At 39.6% G+C, this 20,397-nt stretch overlaps 2 protein-coding genes and 1 pseudogene across 2 annotated transcripts; 1 reads left to right on the top strand and 2 right to left on the bottom strand.

Annotated features, from left to right (window-relative positions):
• The first annotated feature begins 28 nt into the window (after positions 1-28).
• LOC144638373 (protein PET100 homolog, mitochondrial-like) lies at positions 29-3,982 on the top strand. The gene is made up of 4 exons (XM_078497593.1): positions 29-70; positions 742-828; positions 2,292-2,324; positions 3,323-3,982. The coding sequence occupies exons 1-4, from the start codon at positions 38-40 to the stop codon at positions 3,416-3,418; spliced, it is 249 nt and encodes an 82-aa protein (XP_078353719.1). The 5' UTR covers positions 29-37; the 3' UTR covers positions 3,419-3,982.
• Positions 3,983-4,336: 354 nt separating this feature from the next.
• On the bottom strand, positions 4,337-12,470 carry LOC144638265 (phospholipid phosphatase 1-like). The gene is made up of 6 exons (XM_078497486.1): positions 11,506-12,470; positions 8,598-8,719; positions 7,768-7,971; positions 6,880-6,937; positions 5,289-5,465; positions 4,337-4,483 (listed from the first exon to the last, which is right to left on the bottom strand). The coding sequence occupies exons 1-6, from the start codon at positions 11,710-11,712 to the stop codon at positions 4,337-4,339; spliced, it is 915 nt and encodes a 304-aa protein (XP_078353612.1). The 5' UTR covers positions 11,713-12,470.
• Positions 12,471-19,675: 7,205 nt separating this feature from the next.
• LOC144638348 (histone H2B pseudogene) lies at positions 19,676-20,280 on the bottom strand (annotated as a pseudogene).
• Positions 20,281-20,397: the final 117 nt, after the last annotated feature.

Genomic DNA, 20,397 nt, shown 5'->3' with positions numbered 1-20,397 from the left:
GTTCCTGCGCGATTAGATTCCAGTCTCTTCGTCCAAGATGGCGATCGGATCGAAGATAGAGCTAGGCCGGGTAAGATTTTTGTGATTTTCCTATATTTTTTAGCCTTATGGGGAGTTGTAGCTACTTGTGTATTGATATTAGTGTTTGGGGTGGGGTATTGCAAAATTAATATTCATGTTGCTCTAAAAAGTGGAGCTATTTTGAGACTTTTAATGACCCCTGGGTCGGAGTAGTGATAGTGCCAATTTTTAATAGCACATTATGTAATTTGTCGTTGGTCAATATTTTGGCTCGGCAAGATTTCCGCATAGTACCCTACATTAATTATGACTGCCGTTCGTGTGTGAAGGATTATATGGAATATTTGTATGCATAATTAATGTAGGGTGCTCTGCGGAAATCTCCCAATGCTGACAGTGTGCTATGCACTTGTCATCAGCTTCCAAAAGGGCGTGGGGGGTGGGGGAGGAGGGGAATTGGTGACTTTGTGGGGACTTTGCAATAGGAATTTTGCTTTCTGGGTGGAGAGAGGCACTATGAGAGCGAAGTGTTTTGCCCACGAACACAACACAATGACTCGGCCGGGAGAGAACCCAGACCGCTCTATCCGGAGTCTGGCAGACTAACCATTAGGCCATCAGGCCTCCCATATAAATGGCGATCAAAGAGCTATTGCAGTTATGGCCAAGGAGTTAATCTTACAGTTAATAATCACATCTAAAAAATTTAATATTTCACAGATTGTTTTGTATGTGTTTTTTCCTGTCGCTGTATTCTTCTATTTCAATTGGCCAGGATCATATGAAGATTACATGACACAGAAAAAGGTGGGAAGTAATTATTTGTTATTTTGTACACTGTTAAGTTGTTCTAGTTTCCTTGGCGATCATTAGTAATAACTAGATTAGAGAAGGGTCTATAGAGCAGAATGATATAATTAGAGAGAGATCTGGACACTGACTATGATTTGCCCGATAGGGGCCTGGTACGAGTCGTTCGTACCACGTTGTTCTTGTTACATGTTCTCGTCATTCTTAAGTGAGAATGCTCGTCGATATTAAAGTGTATTTCTCAATGAAATGGATACATTCCTATCTATGACGAGAACACGTAACAAGAACAACGTGGTACGAACGACTCGTACCAATACTACAGTATTTTGCAGTATCATTGCAATTCATGAGTAGATTTGAAAAAAGAGTTTTCTCTTTCAGAGGGGGGTGAATAGGGCAAATCCGCCGATCTGCCACAATTTTATGACCGAATCTGTTGATCGGTTGTAATTTAATGACCAAATTCCATTGGAGGATCCGAAAATCCGTTTAAAAGTATGCTCTGAATCCGAAATCCGGGCCAAAATATAGTCAAAATCCGTCGATCCGTTTTCCTATTCACCCCCCTCCTTTCAACAAAACCTAAGAAGACAGCAATAGGAAATGCATGTTCTATAAAAAATGTGCATCTCACAGAATTTTAGTCAAATTCAATGGTCTCATCGTCTCAATTTTTTCTGCGATGCCTTCTTGGAATATTTATTTCTTCTGTAAGGTTAAGAAAGCCTCAGACTTGTGGAAAAGACATCAGTCTCCCTTTCCTACAAAGTCTTGAATTTATTATTTGACACCCCTATTATAACAAGATACTGTAATGGGGCGCTTTGAGCAAGTTGGTTTCTTTGTGACCATGTAAAGCTGTCTGTGATATAGCAGTGTCCATATTGTGTGGTCATAAGAAATAGTTCAACACTTCTGTACTTCATTCCCCAGTACAAAAGTGAACTACCACGTAGAAATGCCAAAACACTGAATTCAAATATAAACAGAAAAGCAAAGCCAAATATCTCCAACTGAGATGCCTCATTCAATATCATGTTACAGTATATCTTATTTGCCAGTAACCCCAGGGCTCAAGACTAACTTTTTAACTCACTGGTTTATTGGCTAGTGACATGTCAGATTTAACTAACCAAAAGTAATGTTTCACTAGTCAGACATTGATTTCTATCAAGAACTGTTGACTTTTCCGAGTTTTCCACTAGCCAAAGTGGCTAGTAGGAATGCTAAACCTAAATTTTAGTAGTCTTTGGCTAGTTGGCTACCGTTAGTCTCGAGCCCTGAACCCAATAATTTTGCCCTCCCTCCTTGAAGATCAACTGACAATTCATTAACATGAGATGAAGTCAACCAGACAAAGCCATGGTGATGAAAGCACACCATCTAACCGCCTCTGGATATCCCATGTTGACCTTGTTCTAATCTTGTTGCTCATTCATATCTGTCTTGTCTTACAGAAAGAGATCTACCCACCAGAGGATAAGTGCTATGTGAGACTATTTTGAGCTTTTTTTGTAGATTTAGAGCTTAGTTTTCACCACAGTTATCGATCAGTAATGAGTCTGGTATTCTAGACATGAAAACCTCTTCAGAACTGGTCATCAAGGTTTTTTTTTCGAAAACTGTCAAGTAAAGATAGAACTTGGCTATTATCTCTCCTTATAATAATGACAATCTCCATAGATTGGTCTATCCTAAAAGATTGCTGCTTATGGATGCTAGTGTTATGTTTGCATGTGTGATATCAACATTGAATTTATTTTTATCCCGTGGCACACACCTATATAGCCCATATATGGGAGTCCCCCACCACCACCAACAGGAATCCAGGCCCCTGACATTTTTAGCCTTTAGTTATTCCAGGGAGCTGGTACCCTGATTTAATTTTACTTCTTGTACATTTCCTTTAAAACGCTGTTAGGGGGTACAGTGAAGTGTGTTGTTGTTATGTTGACATCTTGTATCAAAGTGTTGTGCCAATGATAATGCATTTTCCATATATATATGTTCAAATGCGCTTTACACATACTGTAATTTAAGATACAATTGTAAAGGCCAGACCACAACACCGGGAGCTTCGTGCCCTACTCTTTGCGAATAGTGTGTGGGTTCTTTAACCTCCCCTGTTAGAAGACTGAAGATACAGGAGACAGGACCTACGGTTTATTGTCCTTTTCCGAAAAGACTAGAATGTCTAACCATTTGCAGATGTAATTACAAAAGCAGCACATTCTCCTCAGTTATTTTAAGACCCTGAGTGTTGGTCTGGTCTGGGGTTCGAACCCACAACCTCCCGCACAGCAGTCCGGCGCTCTACCAACTGAGCTAACCAGGCGGCGGTTATTACACAGGGTTCTAGTTAAGTTTTTAAGGCAATGTATCAATACGGAATTCCATCAGGTCAAATTTCCACTGCTCAAAATTTGCTACCTTGACAATGAAAATACAAACGTTTTTATGACAGCAAGCTTCCCATTTTATTGCACAGAAACCTCCAACAACAATAGATGGTCTGCTTAAAGCCAGAGAAAAAATCTTAGAAGAAAGACGAAAAGAGAAGGCCCAGCAGAAGACAGAGTCTTAATCATGATTTTACCAAAAAATGTACAAAACACACAATTCCACAAAAATGTTTCCTCTTTATTTATTGGACATTTGTTTTGTCACATGACAAATTTAATGTACTGTAAATAATAGTTGAATGTACAATATACACGTTTTCTAGCTTACCAATTGCCTTGTTTATAAAACTATTAAAATAATACCAGTCCCATAAATTTATTGTTTCTGTTTAGGTTATATAATTTTTTGGTTATGCACTTTTTATGATATAATTTATATGGAAATTTTTCTTTGTATAAAAATATTTTGCTTATTCAGTCTTTAAATCCACAAACTTTTGTAAAATCCACTTTGTTATAGTATTTGATTAATTAGATAGTATCTTGTATTATTATGAAAACTGCAAACAGATGTCTTATTTTTAGTATAAGTTTAGGTTTTGTTAAATTATGTAAAGTAGCATTGGACATTTCTGTGTATTAATATTTTATTAAGATGACTATTCTAGTGGTGTCCTTACCCTATTTGGGCACAAGTATAAGACAAAGAGTTGTGTATTAAAAACAATAACACATGACAGTCAATATGACTGAATTATGTGTTACAATGTTACAAAAGTGTGTAAAAGCAATAAGCCAGCTCATTTACATAACAATTTAATAGCTATTTCCTCTGGTTATCTCAAAACACAATCATAATGCATCTTCCCTTTACGACCATTATTTGGATCACCTAAAGCAGCCCTCTACTTAGTGAGGAAAAGCATTGTGCCATGACATGAATAATGGCTTCAAAGGGAACTACATAATCTTTGGATATCTTGCAATTCTTGTAATAATTAGAAAATATCTCAAATATTTCTTTTTGGCAAGAAACTGTTTCCTCTCACTAAAAAGTGAGGAATTATTGCTAGCAAAGGGAGGGTCACTTAGCACCCTCGTTAGCGTGGTGTTGTGGGTATGAGTCTATCTGGGGAATGCAAGACAAATTCACAGTTCTCCTCAGAGCTCCTGATTGTGTCTCGACGCTTGATACTAGTTCTTGATGTTTGTTGACTTTCGTCAAACAACTTCAGGACTTTAGTGGCCTGTTTGAGGAAAAGAGCAAAGATAGAAAACTCTCAGGGTTACATGAAAGATAAAATAATATAAAATTGTGGACTGAAGCATTGTCGCTAAGAAGTAGCTGTTACTAGGTAGCTAAAAACAGACAGGGAATTAAATTTATTCTCTGACTAGAGAAATTTTAACTTTCATTTTCATATCTGGTATTAAATCTCACTGAATCTAAACTATGTTATCATAATTTTACAAGCATTTCATCAATCAATCAGTTCAAAAAAGTGATTAGGACACTTTTCTTATTTGAACATCTCCTAATCATGCACAAGATCATTTGCATCAAAATATGCCATAAATGATAATGTAGAAGAGGAGAGCAAAAGCCGTGGACAGGGGGCCAAATAAAGGGGGGGGGAGGAATTAAAAGAGATTTTTTTGGTGTAACACACAGGTCTGAAATTTTGTTTTGGGCTGGCGGCATAATCTCCAGTAAAAGGTAAAGGTAAAGCAACTTTATTTATACACGGTTTGTGTTTAAAGCTAGAAGCTTGTGGGCCGTGTATATGAAACAAATACCGAACAAATATAATATATTAAATAAACATAACATGGTTAAAAATCCCAACTGACAGGAGGCAGACCAGTTGGCTATTTACAAGCATGACCGAGGATTTGAACTCAGGACGACTGAGAACAAATCCAGATAGTGGTCAGAACGGGACTTGAACCCAGGATCTCCATATTTCAAGTCCGGCGCTCGACTAACCACTCGGCCACGCTGCCTCCTCAGTCAGCCAAAGTCACCTATGTAGTGGGCTAGGTGTGACTTACTGCATAGATTGCAATGATTCCGCCAAGTAAAAATCCTGCCAAAACATCATGCCAATGATGCATGTGATCTCTTATTCTGGACAGTCCAAAGAATAGTGATACTATGATACATCCAGATTGGATGAAAGGCTTTAGAAAGGAACCTCTGTCTCTGGCTGTGAGTTTTTCGAAGAAAAGCTTCAAATAGAAAGCACAAAATAAAAGATTAGTTTTAAAATAAAACTGACCTTAAAAAACTCATTAATAATTCATAAAGAAAATACAAAAGAAAATTAATGTTTAATGAGTGTCTTTATATCTGATAAAGACACGGCGAAACTTTACGTCCAATTTTCTAGGCCAAAATAAACCCAAATTTAAATATTGTAGTGCAAGAATGAGTTGATCTACATCAGAAGATTTTTAAGCCGTTCAATAAATTCGCAGTTCGTGTTTTATCAAGTCTAAAACACTCGGCTGCGCCTCGTGTTTTAAACTTGATAAAACACTGCTGCTCATTTATTGAACATTACATAACTGTGCCTGGAGACTAAGGCTGAATCTCAAAACACCACAACAGTGTTGCCCACTCCAGGGGCGGATCCAGGGGGTGGATTGGGTGGCTAGCCACCCCCCTTGATCCACCAGAAAAATGAAAATAAACATATTAAAATAGAAAATAAGGACAATGTCCATCCACCTTTCACAGTCAAGTAAAGAAGGGCCATTTTTCAAAAATAGGAGATTTTCGACAGCCTGTTTTACGAACTTCTGGCTTAATGTAACAAAACATGTGTGTATAATTTGAAAAAATTAGATTCCTCTTAACTTTCAAGAGTTAATCCATTAGATTATCCAGTTGTTTTAGCCTTGCTGGAATGATTTTCTTCTCCATTTACATCTTTTTTAGCGAGTGTTTGTACCGGTTTTTTCTCATTGAAGCGATTTCACAAACAAGCAAAGTCGCCAATGTTGTCCCCAGGCCACTTTGCAAAGGGCAAAAACTTTTCACGCACGTGGGTGAGCAAAAAACGCATATCTGTTCTTTCCTGTAAGTTCGTGACCTGTCAACTTTAAATTTCAATCACTGTTCATTTCATAAGAACTAGACTTTTTCTCGGAAATATAACTCAAGGTAAGTTGAAGAAAGAATATTTTGCCAAATTTTCAAGGAAAAACAGTGGTTTAATAACTTAATTGAAAGCTGTATAAAGCTGCTCAGAATCACGGAAATCACGTCTAAGAGGCTTCAAGTTTTCAATTCTGAGGGGGCATGCCCCCAGACCCTCCTAGGGGGATGGAGCCTTCGGCTCCATTAAATATATGGGCCTCACATCCAAAATCATTTGCACTCCCACTTTCAAAAAACTGCCTAAAAGCCCACCCCCCCCAAAAAAACAAAAACAAATGGTAAACAGCCACCCCCCTTTGAAAAATCCTGGATCCGCCCCTGCCACTCTTTAACTTTATTTTCAACCTTATACCAGGGATTTGAAATAAATCCAGTTAAAAGTAAATGGACTGGAATGTGTAACTGGAATGTTCCCTTGGCATCAACTGTTGAGGTTGGTTGGGTTGGTTGAGTTTTTGGTGTGTTCTAAACGCTACTTACCACCAAAAAGAGCATGCCATACATAGAGCAAGATGCGTGTGCTGAAGGAAATGATCTCCTAAAAAAAGATAAGGATGCTAATTAGCTGTTAATGAAAACAAGAGAAAGTAGACATAAATGGGAGTAACTGATGGGAATAATATGCCTATGGATGATGTCCCTGTAAACTCCATTTCCCATCACAAAAGCACCAACCCCCAGCTACCAAGAACCAGCAACATTGTTTAAAATGTTGTATCTATTTACCTAAATCCCATCACACTTGCAAAAGAACATTTTTATTGAGGGTCTTGAGGATGGGGAGAATGTTAAAAATCCCATTTCCCAGCCCAAATATTTTTGCCCAAATCCCATTTCCCAGCCTATTTTACCCAAATTTTTCAGAATCCCATTTCCCACTTTCATCGTTTTTTGACCCAAATCCCCAGGGCGGGTACTCCGACTTGTAAATTGTAAAAATCCTTAAGTCTTCCGACATTACCCAAAAAAATCCCTGGACCAAAAATAACCCCTAAAAAATCCCTTGTCAAATATTACCCCTAAGTTGCCAGGAGGGGCAATAACGCTCGCGTTTGGTATTTATCATACCATAAATACGCCAAGGCCGAGCCAAAGCACTTAAGTTTGTTTTTTGATCCCCTATTTGAATCAAGTCACCCAAAAAAATACTTGCTAAATCTTCTTACCCAAAAAAATCCCAGAATCGAAAATTTCAAACCCAAAAAAATCCTTCGATCATCCCCGTCATTTGCCGGAGTACCCCCCCCCCCCCCCCCCCTGGGCCCAAATCCCATTTTGCTATTGACAATTATTTGCCAAATCCCAATTTCCATTTTACCCCTTCAGTACTAGGCCCTTCTTGATTGAGTATGAGCATCATTCACATACCTTGCTTTTTCAAGCCCAGCAAGATCACTGCCAGTACATTCGTAGTCTGTAATGTATCCCTCACTGCAGTCAACCAGACTCATGTTTGGTTTACATAATGCAAGAAAATGGGGTCTCAATTCACCCAGGTATGTTTTCCCAACCAGTGTAAAGAGGAGATTGACCAGAGAACCAAACAGGAACACAGATGTTAGTTTATACAACCTGAAAATAGAGGGAGGAAATGGGTTAGTGGTACACAGAACGGTGGTTCACCTGGCTATGTTTTAACCAAGAGAAAGTGTTGTGTAACAGTTACTATTTTATACCATGCCATAGAAAATACTCTTACTAGATTTCATTGAGAATTAAATCGCAGTGCACAATGGGAAGGTTTGGTTGAATACAGTCAAATGTACAACAGCTTTCCTGAATTTTGATTGGCTGTATTTTCTATGGCATGGTATAAATGGGAGTACCACCTCTTTTCACCCCTCAGTTTTCAAACAACTTCAGGGATGGATCCAGGATTTTTATTAGGAGGGGGTGCACCACTAAGGAATGGCATAACTGACTCTTCACAGATCGAATACCAGTTGTATTAGAAAGCTGCAAGTCATCTCGGAGGAGGGGGTTGCATCCCCTGCACCCTCCCCCTAGATCCGTCTCTGAACTCATGGATGCCCTTCCCTACTTATAGTACAATACCATTTATTCACTCTTTTTGCTGTTTGATGCGCCCATGGGCATTACAAGACTTATTAAGTAATTTTGCATAATTTAGATGCCTTGAAATTCAACTTGTAGGGAAAGGAGTTATTTTTTGTTTTCAATTTTATTTTTTATGTTACCTCTGGAATAATGGTTTTTTGGTGTATGGTCCACATGTTGCACTTTCATCAGCATCCTTATAGTCCTCAGTTCTGATATTTTTGCCACTTTGGTAATGTCTTGCTATTTCACAAATGATAATCTGCAAATAAAATTATGTGGTGGTCAGACAACTACAAAAAAATATAGCAGAAGCAAATAATATTGTTTTCTGTTTTTCTGTTCATAAATGGTTTAACAAACTAGGTTATCTCTCCAGAGGGCTTAAATAGAAAAAGGGCTTGTAAAAAAATGAAATTCTATTGGGGGGGGGGGGGTATAAGAGAGGGAGAGGTGATATATGGTTTTAGAGCTTGTACAATACTTGTGTTAATGTCACATCAAAAACCCCCAGGGGGGTACTCCGGCTTGTAAATGACGGGGATGATCGAATGGAGGCAAAATTCAGGACCCAAAAAAAGTCTTCCGACATTACCCAAAAAAATCCCTGAACCAAAAATAACCCCCACAAAAATCCCTTGTCAAATTACCCCTAAATTGGCAGGAGGTGCAATAAAATAACACAAAGAACGCTCGTTTTGTTTATTTATCATACCATTAATACGCCAAGGCACATTAGTTCATTTTTAATACCCAAAAAAATCCCCTATCTAAGGGCCTGTTTACATGGAGGGAGGGTGCCCCGGCTAACCGAGTTACCCGGCTAGAAGGGATAAAACCTAGCCCGCCTTTACATGCAGAATTCACAGCCCTTCTACCCGAGTTGAGACAGCGTCATTGAAGCGTGTCACGGCGTGGGAAAATGTAGCTCCAAATGACTGAAGAAAAATATGTCTTTTTACTGAATAATCAAGGCTTTTCGTCTTCAAACTTATTTTAATTTGATGTACAAGTTCTCAGAAATTTACTGCATTCATTTTTGACGAAATTCAATCGAAATTCAACAGTATTTGGCCGCCAAATTGAAATTAAATTTGTTGTGTCGTGAATAAGGATAATCATTCCCACGAAAATTTCGAATTAATTAGCTGTTGCTCAAAGAAATATTTCCAGCCGACTGATAAAACAAATTTTGATCAAATAGCACTGTTTGGGTCCAGAATTTATACATTTTATGCCATTAACTTCAAATTTAGTTTAAAAACACGCGCGAAAACTTATCCCGGCCGGGATTGCTCGGGCATAACCGTTTACACGGCAAAAAGCTATCCCGCCTAGAAGGGTGCCCCGGGCAAGTAAACTGAGTGCCCCGGCAAGGCGGGTTACCCTTCTAGCATGTAAATTAAGGCTTCAATACATTTTCTTAGGAAACGTATGAAAAGTTGGCTCACCCAGGGTAGCTCGGTTAGCCGGGTAACTTGGTTAGCCGGGGCACCCGCCTTCCATGTAAACAGGCCCTAAATCAAGATACCCAAAAAAATACTCGCCAAATTTTCCAGCCCAAAAAAATCCCGGAATCGAAAAATTTCAAACCCAAAAAAATCCTTCGATCATCCCCGTCATTAACAAGCCGGAGTACCCCCCCCTGGGCAAAACCCTAAGTGATCCTTTTATTCCCACACCTAAAATTTGGTCTGAAAACGGACTGTACGTTATATGTAATATATCAAACACAAGACACAGTGTTTCATCGGAATATCCAAACACTGAGAAGAGAGTTGGGAATACCATGAGCAGCGGAGTTACAGTCTCTTGTGTTTTATATATCCGGAGTATATGGCCAGAGAAATAAAACTGTAAATATCTATCCAAACCTCTTTCAAGGTTATGATTTCCTTTGTTTTAATTTGATGAATTATTAATGAGTTTGAGAAATTGTTTTCAAAAGTTTTTCACTGCTGATAAATTGTTTATTATGCCATATAATTGGGAAAAGGAATCTGCTTTCTTCCCTAACTTAAGTCCCATTTTGCTCATCAATATTATGTTAGTATTGTAATGGAACTGAAGTGTTTACTGAAATGATCAAGTGTTACAATATTGGGCTGTTTTTGGAGAGTTGGATACGATAAATTGGTATGTTGCGACAGACTCCTTAATTCTCCTTCCCACCCCCATCCCCCACCCCCAGAGAAATAGCTGCACGCTTTTTAAACACCGTTTTAAAAGAATGACCGATTTTATGTTTAATGTTTAGTAATCCGTCCCGACTAATTGTTGTTTTATACGTCTTGTGTAAAGACAGAATGAACTATCAGACGGGCTAATCCCTGTAGTTAATATTCTGCCGCTCATGCCGAGGCGCACAAAAGCGTATAATTCATGCCTCGTGTCCGTCTTTATACTAAACTGCGACACTTTCACTAGCTAGAATTTTATCCAGACGGATTATGCGTTTTTACTATAAAATGGGCCTTTATTGCAATGGAAATTCTTCAAATAGTTAAGGTATAAATAATTCTTGCGTGCGCTGTCGCGTGGTTCAATGTTGATATAACAAAGTGATCATGAATATTTTAAATTCAATACACACTTTTTAAATTAATTCAGTTAATTTCGTGAACATTGTATAACATTTTTTAAACAAGATCACTGTTTTTAGATGAATACAATGGCATAAAAATAAAGCAGATGTTAGGGGTAAACCGGAAAACGAAAGATGTGTTTGAGTACACTGACTACAGGAAATGTCAAACCGAGTAAAGCTTTCGAAATCGTCTGTTTAGACACGATTGTCTTTTTGTCAGATATTGTTAAAGGTGTAACTAGTCTTATAAAAGAAAAAAAAAACATTTTACTGGCCAACTGAGTCAGATATTAAGCTTTAATGCATTTCTAAGCGAATCTCTACTCCCAAGCTTTCCAACAGCGAGAATCAACAATGGATTCAATAATGTTGCTATTGTTGTGAATGAAACGTGAAGACATCAATTAACTAGACATATTTAAATTAAACCCTATTATAATTCATTGAATACAGTTACTTACCGTAACAACTGGAAGAATCACTGAGACTAGAAGTAACGCCCATGTGGGAAGGGTTTCTTTAGTTGTGTACGGGTATTTAATGCTGTCATCATCGCAGAAAAACCCGCGTCTAAATGGAGGAATCACAAGTCCCAACAGCGCGCTCACAAGCCCAACGATCAGAAAGCACGCTAAGTCAACGACTTGAGAAAACTTTCCTGAAAACATTTTGAGACCAGCAAGCGCTTGCTTTTTCTGATCCAACGCTAAAGATTCGGGACTCTGAAATTTTACGCTGTGTGGCGTTGATCTCAAACGCAAATACTAGTTAATACTTACATTTGATGAGTGATTTTGACAAATCATTAGAAACATACACGTTTTTACAGTTGGTTATGTAAGATTACATGGAATGTCCCTCAGCGGAGGGAAAGTTGACCCCAGCGGGTGAGGGTAAGGAGGTCAATTATTGTCTTTCTTTCTTCTCCCAAATGTCCACGTAAATTTAGTTTTAATGCTTTGCCTTCTTATCTCAATAAGAAATTAAGTTCTCTGTTATGTACCCCTAATTGTACCCAACAAGTCTACAATACATGACGAGATACTGACTGGGACGTTACAACGAGAAACGCCAACCCCCACGAAGTAAATAGGAGAGCTCCCCCCGGCGTGCAACAAACGTTATTTCAGCACGCAACTCAAATATCAGCACTGGTGCATGCAGAGAGAGACCTGATATTTCCCAAGCGGAGTTTTATAACACAGTATCAAAATAAATAAAACGTGAATAGTCAGAGAAAACAAATTCCGGAACCTTTTGATAAATTGCATGCCTGAATACAATACAAGGCGCCCCGGATCTCCGTTAATATCGGGTTTACTCCCAGGAAATGTGTGCGATAAGCGATTTGTCTTCATGGCATGGTGAGATATATGGCATTTATTGCTCATTGCACTGTTTCGCAGTCCGTAAATTACAGTATCACAATTTAGTATACCTGGTATCACTTTCACTTTTTACACATGAATTGAAATAACCAGTATTGGTATTGTGATTAGCTACAACTTTAAGTACCTAGAAACGTGATACAAAACCAAGTACAATATTCGTATCTTAGAACTTATCTTTACTCTGCAGAACTCTAATCAAATTAAACTTATCGTAAAGTCGCCATACTTCTTGGTTCAACTTTTGATCTCTCATCTTTAAACAATCTAAAACGTATTTAGAAATAAAAGCAGCTGAGCTGAATTTATAACGGACTTCTGAAAATCACGTAAAACTGCCTCTTTTCCGGTGACTTGTCTTTGATCAATATCCGATTGGATTTGCAAAAATATTCAAAAACGTTTTCCGCTTTTTATGCCAACGAGTTATGATTTAAAAAAAAAACAGAGTGATTTTTATCTCTAACCCGAGACCACACGTAAAATCGCCCAAATTACCCTGCGAAAAAGTGCGTGGCTCTGATAAGACGGCTTTGCAAAATTGTCGGAATTTTTAATAAATGATTTAACTGTTTTTGTGATATTTTTAACTTTAGGGTCATCACTCGTTAGAAACTGAAGTTTTCATCAAAAGAGGCGTGTCATTTGCCCAACTCAACAAGTGAAAAATATTCGGAAATCAAACGGCGCGCTAAACTGAAAGATTTCACGGGCGTGTTTCCATCAATGTTCTACGCTGTCTTTTTTGCCAGTACAGCTACAGTGGTTAAACCAATTAAAAAACGCCCACCAGGACCGGAGGATTGTAGTCTGTGTTATATTTACCTGTCGAAGGCAGGAAACCACTTTATCTTGGACTGATCAGTTGGAAGACTCGATTTAATCAGTTGTCAGCATGACTTTGCATTTAATACTTCTAATACACGCTGTTTGGGTAGCACTAACGAAAATTCTGAGCATTCCCCCTAAGGGTAAAGTCTGCGTCAAGCCTAGTGACCGGTACAGGCCAGGGGCGTAGCCAGCTTTCTGAAGAGTTGTAGGCCTGGCCGCTTCTTGGTGGGGGATGGGGGGGGGGGGGGGGAAGGCGTTTGGGGACATCCTACCGATAAAGACCCTCAAAAGTGCAATTTCACAGCACCTACATTTTGACATTTTAGTACAGAGAATGGGCAAACTTTCACTTATTGCCAAATATATAAACGCACTTGTCTTTAACGAAACCTATCACTTGGCTACTCTAAACGTCTTTGCGATATTTACAATGCACATTGATTTCTATTTCATCTTGAGGATTGCTCTCTAAAAATACGAGCGGGCCAAAAATATTTGTAGGCCCGGGCCTACGGGCCTATATAGCTATAGGCTAGATACGCCCCTGCTGGCCAGAGCTTATCCCGGTTTCTGTAGCATTAAGCGACTAGGAGTATTTCTACTCCACCCTGGATTGGATGCTAGTCTATCGCAGGGTTACCCCCCAGGATTAGTTCGCCGGTACCCATTTATTCACCTGGGTGGAGAGAGGCACTATGAGAGTCAAGTGTCTTGCCCAAGAACACAACACAATGACCCCGGCCAGGCTCAAACCCGTACCGCTCGGTTTTTGCAATATAATGATTAATTGTTTTTAGCTTCTTGGCAAAATTCACAATATTCTCCCGGCCGCCGATTCCCGGCAGTTTGTTGAACATCAGGCCGCAAAATGGCGCGTTTAATTTTTTTTCTCGGAAAAGCGGTTTATTTACCTGTAACGTGAAACCTTTTCTACGAGTAATCTAACAGCAAGAAGTCGTGAAAAGGAGGGTATACTGAGTGATGCCGGATATTCCTAACCAGCGGCCGCTTCCGTAACCATCCCGAAAAAGTAAAGGAAACTGAGTGCAAGCAAATTGAGGAAAAGGCTTAATTAGAGGCGTGGTTCCTTGACGTTATTAACATGGATGTTTCTTCTCTCAGAACGATTTGTTGAGTGAAAGTTGAAAGCACTGATCGGAAAAGTCCGCCATCTTGATAAATGTGAATTCTGTGAGGGAAGAAGCTGTGAAGTTATGACTCCTCTACTCTAGAACTGAAAATGGACGCTTTTATGCTTTTGAGAGAATATAGGTTTGATGAACACATCTGAGTTCAAAACACGTTATATGATTTCCAATGATTTAATATTAAAGGGGTAGTATTCCGAACGTCTCGATTTTCAAACATTTAGCGCTAGAAAACGAAGACAAACTTTCAACTGAATGTCTTTGAGGCGCTTCACAGTTTAACCATACCGTTATAAGATATCAGTTTGTTTGCATTAAACTTGAGTGGAGTAAAATGGCCGCGAATACTAGATTGTGCATTTGATTAAAACCCGTTTCTTTTTAGATTTCCGTTTTCGCTCAAAGTGGCTCGACCTATCAAAACATCGGGAGGTGGGGCCCTGGTGCTGGTGTGATGCTGAAGCAGCATCCGGAGGAGAACATCCGATTTCTGCATTTCTTTTGGTCAGCACCAGACTCTTCCAACCTAGCTGGTATGATCTCGTTGGACCCATATCTTTTACGCGCGAGTAGCGCGGATCGATATTTATTTTCCCTTGCTCTTCGCGTGCCTGTTCGGCAGGCTAGTACAACTTATGTATTATAACTTACACCTTTACAGCTGACTCGTACCCAGTCGTCTCTTTAGCGCAAATTGCAAGACGCGAAGGATGATGGGAGGAAGAAAGGCGCATTTGGATCCAAATCGAGGCAGCGCGCGCGTGAAACTAATCGAGAATACGTCAACCGCCAATAATCTTTGCGTCACAATCAAGCTATCAGAGAAGAGGTATTCTTTCGAGATACGATTTGCGTTACAATGGGGAACTGCAACTCAGTAGTTTGCTCAAACCGCAGAAAAGGGAAAGGCGGGAAAAATGAAAAAAGTGAAGAAATAGAAGAAACACCAGTCGTTGACATCCGTATTAACTGTCCCACAACCGCGGGCTCATGTGAATGTCCGTTGGAAATAAGACAGGATCCTGTGGGTACCGCGGCGGTATCTTCTAGCGTTGAAGTTCTTGACATCGAGTCGGACAAGCAGTCGTTTTCAAGCACATCGCAGGAGCCAAGTACATCGTCGTTTTTGTCTGAAGATGAGTGTGATGTCGACCATCCACAAGATCTAGAAGAATTGAGTTTTGAGGTCCGCGGAAAGTCATGTCTGCCCAGGAATGTGAAAATAACTGGACTGGGGCAGCAAAATAACGTCCATTTTCGCTCGTTAGCACCAGTGGAAAGCCCGGCTTGTTCTAGCTCGAGGAATGAGCGCCAGTTCCAACAAGAAGACAGTGGTAATGGTGGATCTAGAAATGGGGCGGGCGCGAATGAGTGTCCTGGTACATCTGGCCACCACAGTACACCCAACATTTCATTGCCGCCACCACGCCCGTCCGAATGGCAACAGGTGTACTCCAAGGTTCTCAAGAAAAAAGAGAAACTGGCCGAAGAAAAACTACAATCACGACTTGAGCAATTGGTGCGCGCCAGAAGCATACGACTAGCCAAGAGGATCAAAAAGTCGATGCGATTAAGGGTGTTCAAAGACCCCAACAACGGTCCTGCAGATCTCCGACCGGACGAAGCCATTGCAAGAATATTTCACGTAGACGTGGAAGACTGCCGTGACAGCAGCTCTGATAACTGCTCCAGCAGCAGCAGCAGCGAGAATTCAAGGCTGTCCTCTGCCGCGTCACGCTACAGTTCAACCGCCGGGAATGAGACTCTTGAGGAAGACCCCGTGGATGTTGCAAACAACGCCAACGCACAGAAGAGCGGGAGAACGTCTCGCAGATGGTTTCGATTAAAAAATAACAAGGTCACTCCTTTCTAAGGAGATGACGAAGACTTCAAGCGCTGAGGCCAAGCAGTTTGGGAGCGAATGAAGAAAGGAGGACACGCGAGAGGCGAGAGAAAGCTCGCGCGCATGGCAGTAAATAGGCTTTCATTTCAAGCCGCTTGACGCATGGCTACTAGACTGTAAATACTGTACCTTCATAACTAGAAAATGATGCCGTGACTAAAGTTCCTAGTAGTTACATCATAACCATAAAATTTCGATAAGCCTCATCCTTAAAATAATGCCTCCAATCCCAGAGGCAATCCCCCACCCCCACCCCCTCTTATTAGACCCACAGGCTTTAAACTCATTGACCCCTGGAGAGACTGGAGATTTTTGAAAAGTATTTTGTCGACAGTTTTGGCATTTTCCGGTCAGATATGAGCCAAAACTGCTTCAAACTACTACATTTTGTGTTTCAAGCTCATTGGAAAGATCTTTTGCTCCTGCAGAGATTGATTATATGATGCCTTTTTTGGTCAAAGATGATGACGTCAAAAGTGGAACAATTTTGGCCAGAACAGCCACCAATGGGTTGAAACCCAGAATTCCTTCAAATAATAATTTCCCTCCCCCGATAATAATCCCCACCCCCTTCTTTCATAGAAAACTCCAAATGACTCTCTGAATAAATTTGAGCACTGGGCGCAAAATATAATAACCCCCTTCCCTCCACTTCCCCCTCAATAAAAAATAACGTACAAACCCATTCTATATCTTTAGATGAACCCAAAAATTTCATTTTTGAAACTGGGGTTTAAAATTATTCCCTTTTTCTGAAGGGTTATCGAAATTTTATGGTACTTCCTAGTGCTCGCGGCCCGGAATGTCTTTCAAAATATGATATTTTCCTTTCCTTCGTATCTAGCAGAAATAAAAGCGTCGACAATACGTATGTATTATGGTGTCTTTATTTTGTGTTAAACTTTTTTTATAAGTCAAAGTAACAGCAATCGACATCTATTTTAAGCGACTGAGAAAAGCCAAGAGTTAAACATCTTTGCATAATTAATAATTAAACATCTCCGCTTCCGGTTAGCTCAGTTGGTAGAGCGCCGGACTGCTGTGCGGGAGGTCGTGGGTTCGAACTCCAGACCAGACCAACACTGAGGGCAAATGGGTAAACATTTTAGTCTTCTCGGAAAAGGACGATAAATACGTACCTCCCGTCTGTATCTTTAGTCCTATAGCAGGGGACGTAAAAGAACACACACACTTTTCGCAATGAATGGAAAAAAACCCCCCCCCGCAAAGGGCACGAAGCTCCCGGTGTTGCGTCTGGCCTTTGTGTGTAGTAAATTACAGTATGTGTTCAGCGCATTTGAACACATACATATAAAAAAATGAATGTGCTATATAAATGAGACAATAGAAAGCAAGGGACCGCGGACAAAAATGCTGCTAGTGTACGTAGGAGCTGGCGACAGCTCTAATCAGCCAAAAATAAAAATACAGAGACAAGATAAGCAAGGCTGACACTACGTAGAAATGAAAAAACCTTAGTGTCAGCCTTGCTTCTTGTCGCTATATAAATGCATTATCATTATCATTTTAGTTCGAAAACTTCTTTATTTTGCTGTCATAAAAAATCACATCAAAATTTTTTTGGCCAGCTTAATTAATGTCACCTTCAGTTTAAACATCAATCTCGCGAAACTGCCATTCAAAATCCAACTTTCCAAAATGGAAAAAAAACCCTGATTGCCTTGAAATAGAAAAGCACATGGGCATCACTTTCATTTTGACTATTTTCTTTTTTTTTTTTTGCATTTGTGTATAATATTTATTTTGGGAGAATTTCACTTCAAGAGATATTTTTATGACGGTATTCAGATGAGGTTCTAAAATCTCATGAAAGTAAAAAAGTAAAGAAAATTTACGAACCGGTCACCCTACTTTTCAGTCATTTTTACTCGGTCGAGACGAACTCAGATAACTCGAAACCCTGCTTACTTGAACTAAAATTTCGTTTCCCTTGATCAAAATTTGGGTCAAATTTACCCCCGATAACTCGAATTCCAGTTCTTGCAACTCGCCACGGATGCTTATCGTTTTTAAGGACATTTAAAGAGTGCGAGAAGGCCGCGCAAGGAAAAATCGAGGAGACGCAGGCGCCTCCTCGATTTTTTCCTCGCGCCTTCCGTGTTTTCCATATGTGCGCTCGAAACTACGACGCTTGTACATCATGTTTCACTCATCGCCCCGAAGAAGTAGCATGAAGCATGAAGAAGTAATGTTGACTAGCTCAAGGCATTTATTAATCTGGGCGTAATCATACAAGAACGTGGTTGATATATTCGATTATCTTAGAGTATAAAATTACATGTCAATCAAACACAGGATATCGGTATTATCATTACACATTCAAGGGTAATGCAGTCTCAAAGCATTGTGAGTTATTTCAGTTTTTCAAGCTCCCCTTAGCTTGGGTGTTGAGATTTGTACAAAAACGGCAAATCGAATGATTTCAAATAATTGGACGAGACTTTAGGAGCAACTGATGAGTTCCACTGAAGAACCGAAACTCGAGTCTTGCTTAAGAATAAAAAAATTGCCAGAAGAGATCATCGTTACCGCATCCTGGAGACTTCAAATGCAGTAATCAAACTGTAATAGAATTTATTTGTTGGATGCAAGTAACGAGACAAAACGAATAAAAAAATGGAGACAGTTAGTTGAGTTCCAAAACGCAAATCTCAACCAATACTTTTACCGAAACAGCTCAAAGGGAGTAGTGTTTGGCCTAACAGACATGTATTCAACATGCAAGCACGTCGTCTCACGTGAGATCAATATCTCATTTGACCTTTATTAATCTTCAAGCTTTTTCGCGTTTTCAAGATTTTTTTCGCGTTTTTCAAGATTTTTTTGCGTTTTTCAAGATTTTTTTACCGTTTTTCAAGATTTTTCGTTTTTTCCAAGATTTTTTTCGCGTTTTCAAGATTTTTTCGCGTTTTTCAAGATTTTTTCGCGTTTTCAAGATTTTTTCGCGTTTTTCAAGATTTTTTCGCGTTTTTCAAGATTTTTCACTTTGTTTTCAAGATTTTTTCGTGTTTTTCCAGATTTCATGTCACTTTTCAAGATTTTAACGCATGATACTCATCGTACACCGTAACTTCGTGGGAGTCTAGGAGTTACCGGGGTTCTACTCGGGCCTGGGTTCTACTGTACTTTAAGAAGTATTTTTATAATCTATAACTTTATTTTTATTTTCATAAGATGTAAAGCGCTATTGATCAGAACATGAAAATATGCGCTATATAAATTAGCAAATTATTATTATTATCATTACGGTCATGCATTACTTCGCATTTCATTGATCGAGGACGAGAATTCAAAATTGAATTCTCTTTAGAGCCGCTATATAAATAGCGGTAAAAAAATGCACATTCGGAGAAAGCCTAGAAAAAGAGGAGCGGTTTTAACTTAGCACAAACATTTGTTGCAAAAGACTTGCGGGATTATTTTATCATACTGAAGTTAATAGCGCTTGGGCTTGATAGATAGCGAGCTGTATTGGTCATTGACTTTTATAACATTTGGTGGCTCCTAAAGGAGCCGTTTGTTTTGGTGGGAAACCCACAAAGTGAGTTTACTTGCTGCTGGTGTACTTGGTCACAGCCTTGGTTCCTTCACTGACGGCGTGTTTGGCCAGTTCACCGGGCAGAAGCAGCCTGATGGCGGTCTGGATCTCGCGAGAGCTGATGGTTGATTTCTTGTTGTAGTGGGCAAGGCGGGAAGCTTCGGTGGCGATGCGCTCGAAGATGTCGTTGACAAACGAGTTCATGATGCCCATGGCTTTGCTGGAGATACCAGTGTCAGGGTGAACTTGCTTCAACACCTTGTAGATGTAGATAGCATAGCTTTCCTTTCTCTTTCCCCTTCTCTTCTTCTTTCCTTCAGCCGAGGCCTTTGCCTTACCGGCTTTCTTCTCGCCTTTCTTTCCTGCAACTTTGGGTGCCATGTCTGTAGTCAGAAATGAATGCCTGACAACTCGATGAATCTTGTATTTATAGTAGAATGAGTAAAAGATCGATTAACATACGGATCGAAATTCTCGATTACTGATTGGCTATTTTAGTATGTATATATGACCTTCGAGGTCAT

The sequence above is a fragment of the Oculina patagonica genome, chromosome 14 (genome assembly GCF_052425735.1).
Source record: "Oculina patagonica isolate OP01 chromosome 14, crgOcupat, whole genome shotgun sequence".
NCBI classification, from domain to species: Eukaryota; Metazoa; Cnidaria; class Anthozoa; order Scleractinia; family Oculinidae; genus Oculina; species Oculina patagonica.
The sequence above is the reverse complement of the archived record's forward strand: the minus strand, read 5'-3'. Positions and strand labels throughout refer to the sequence as shown.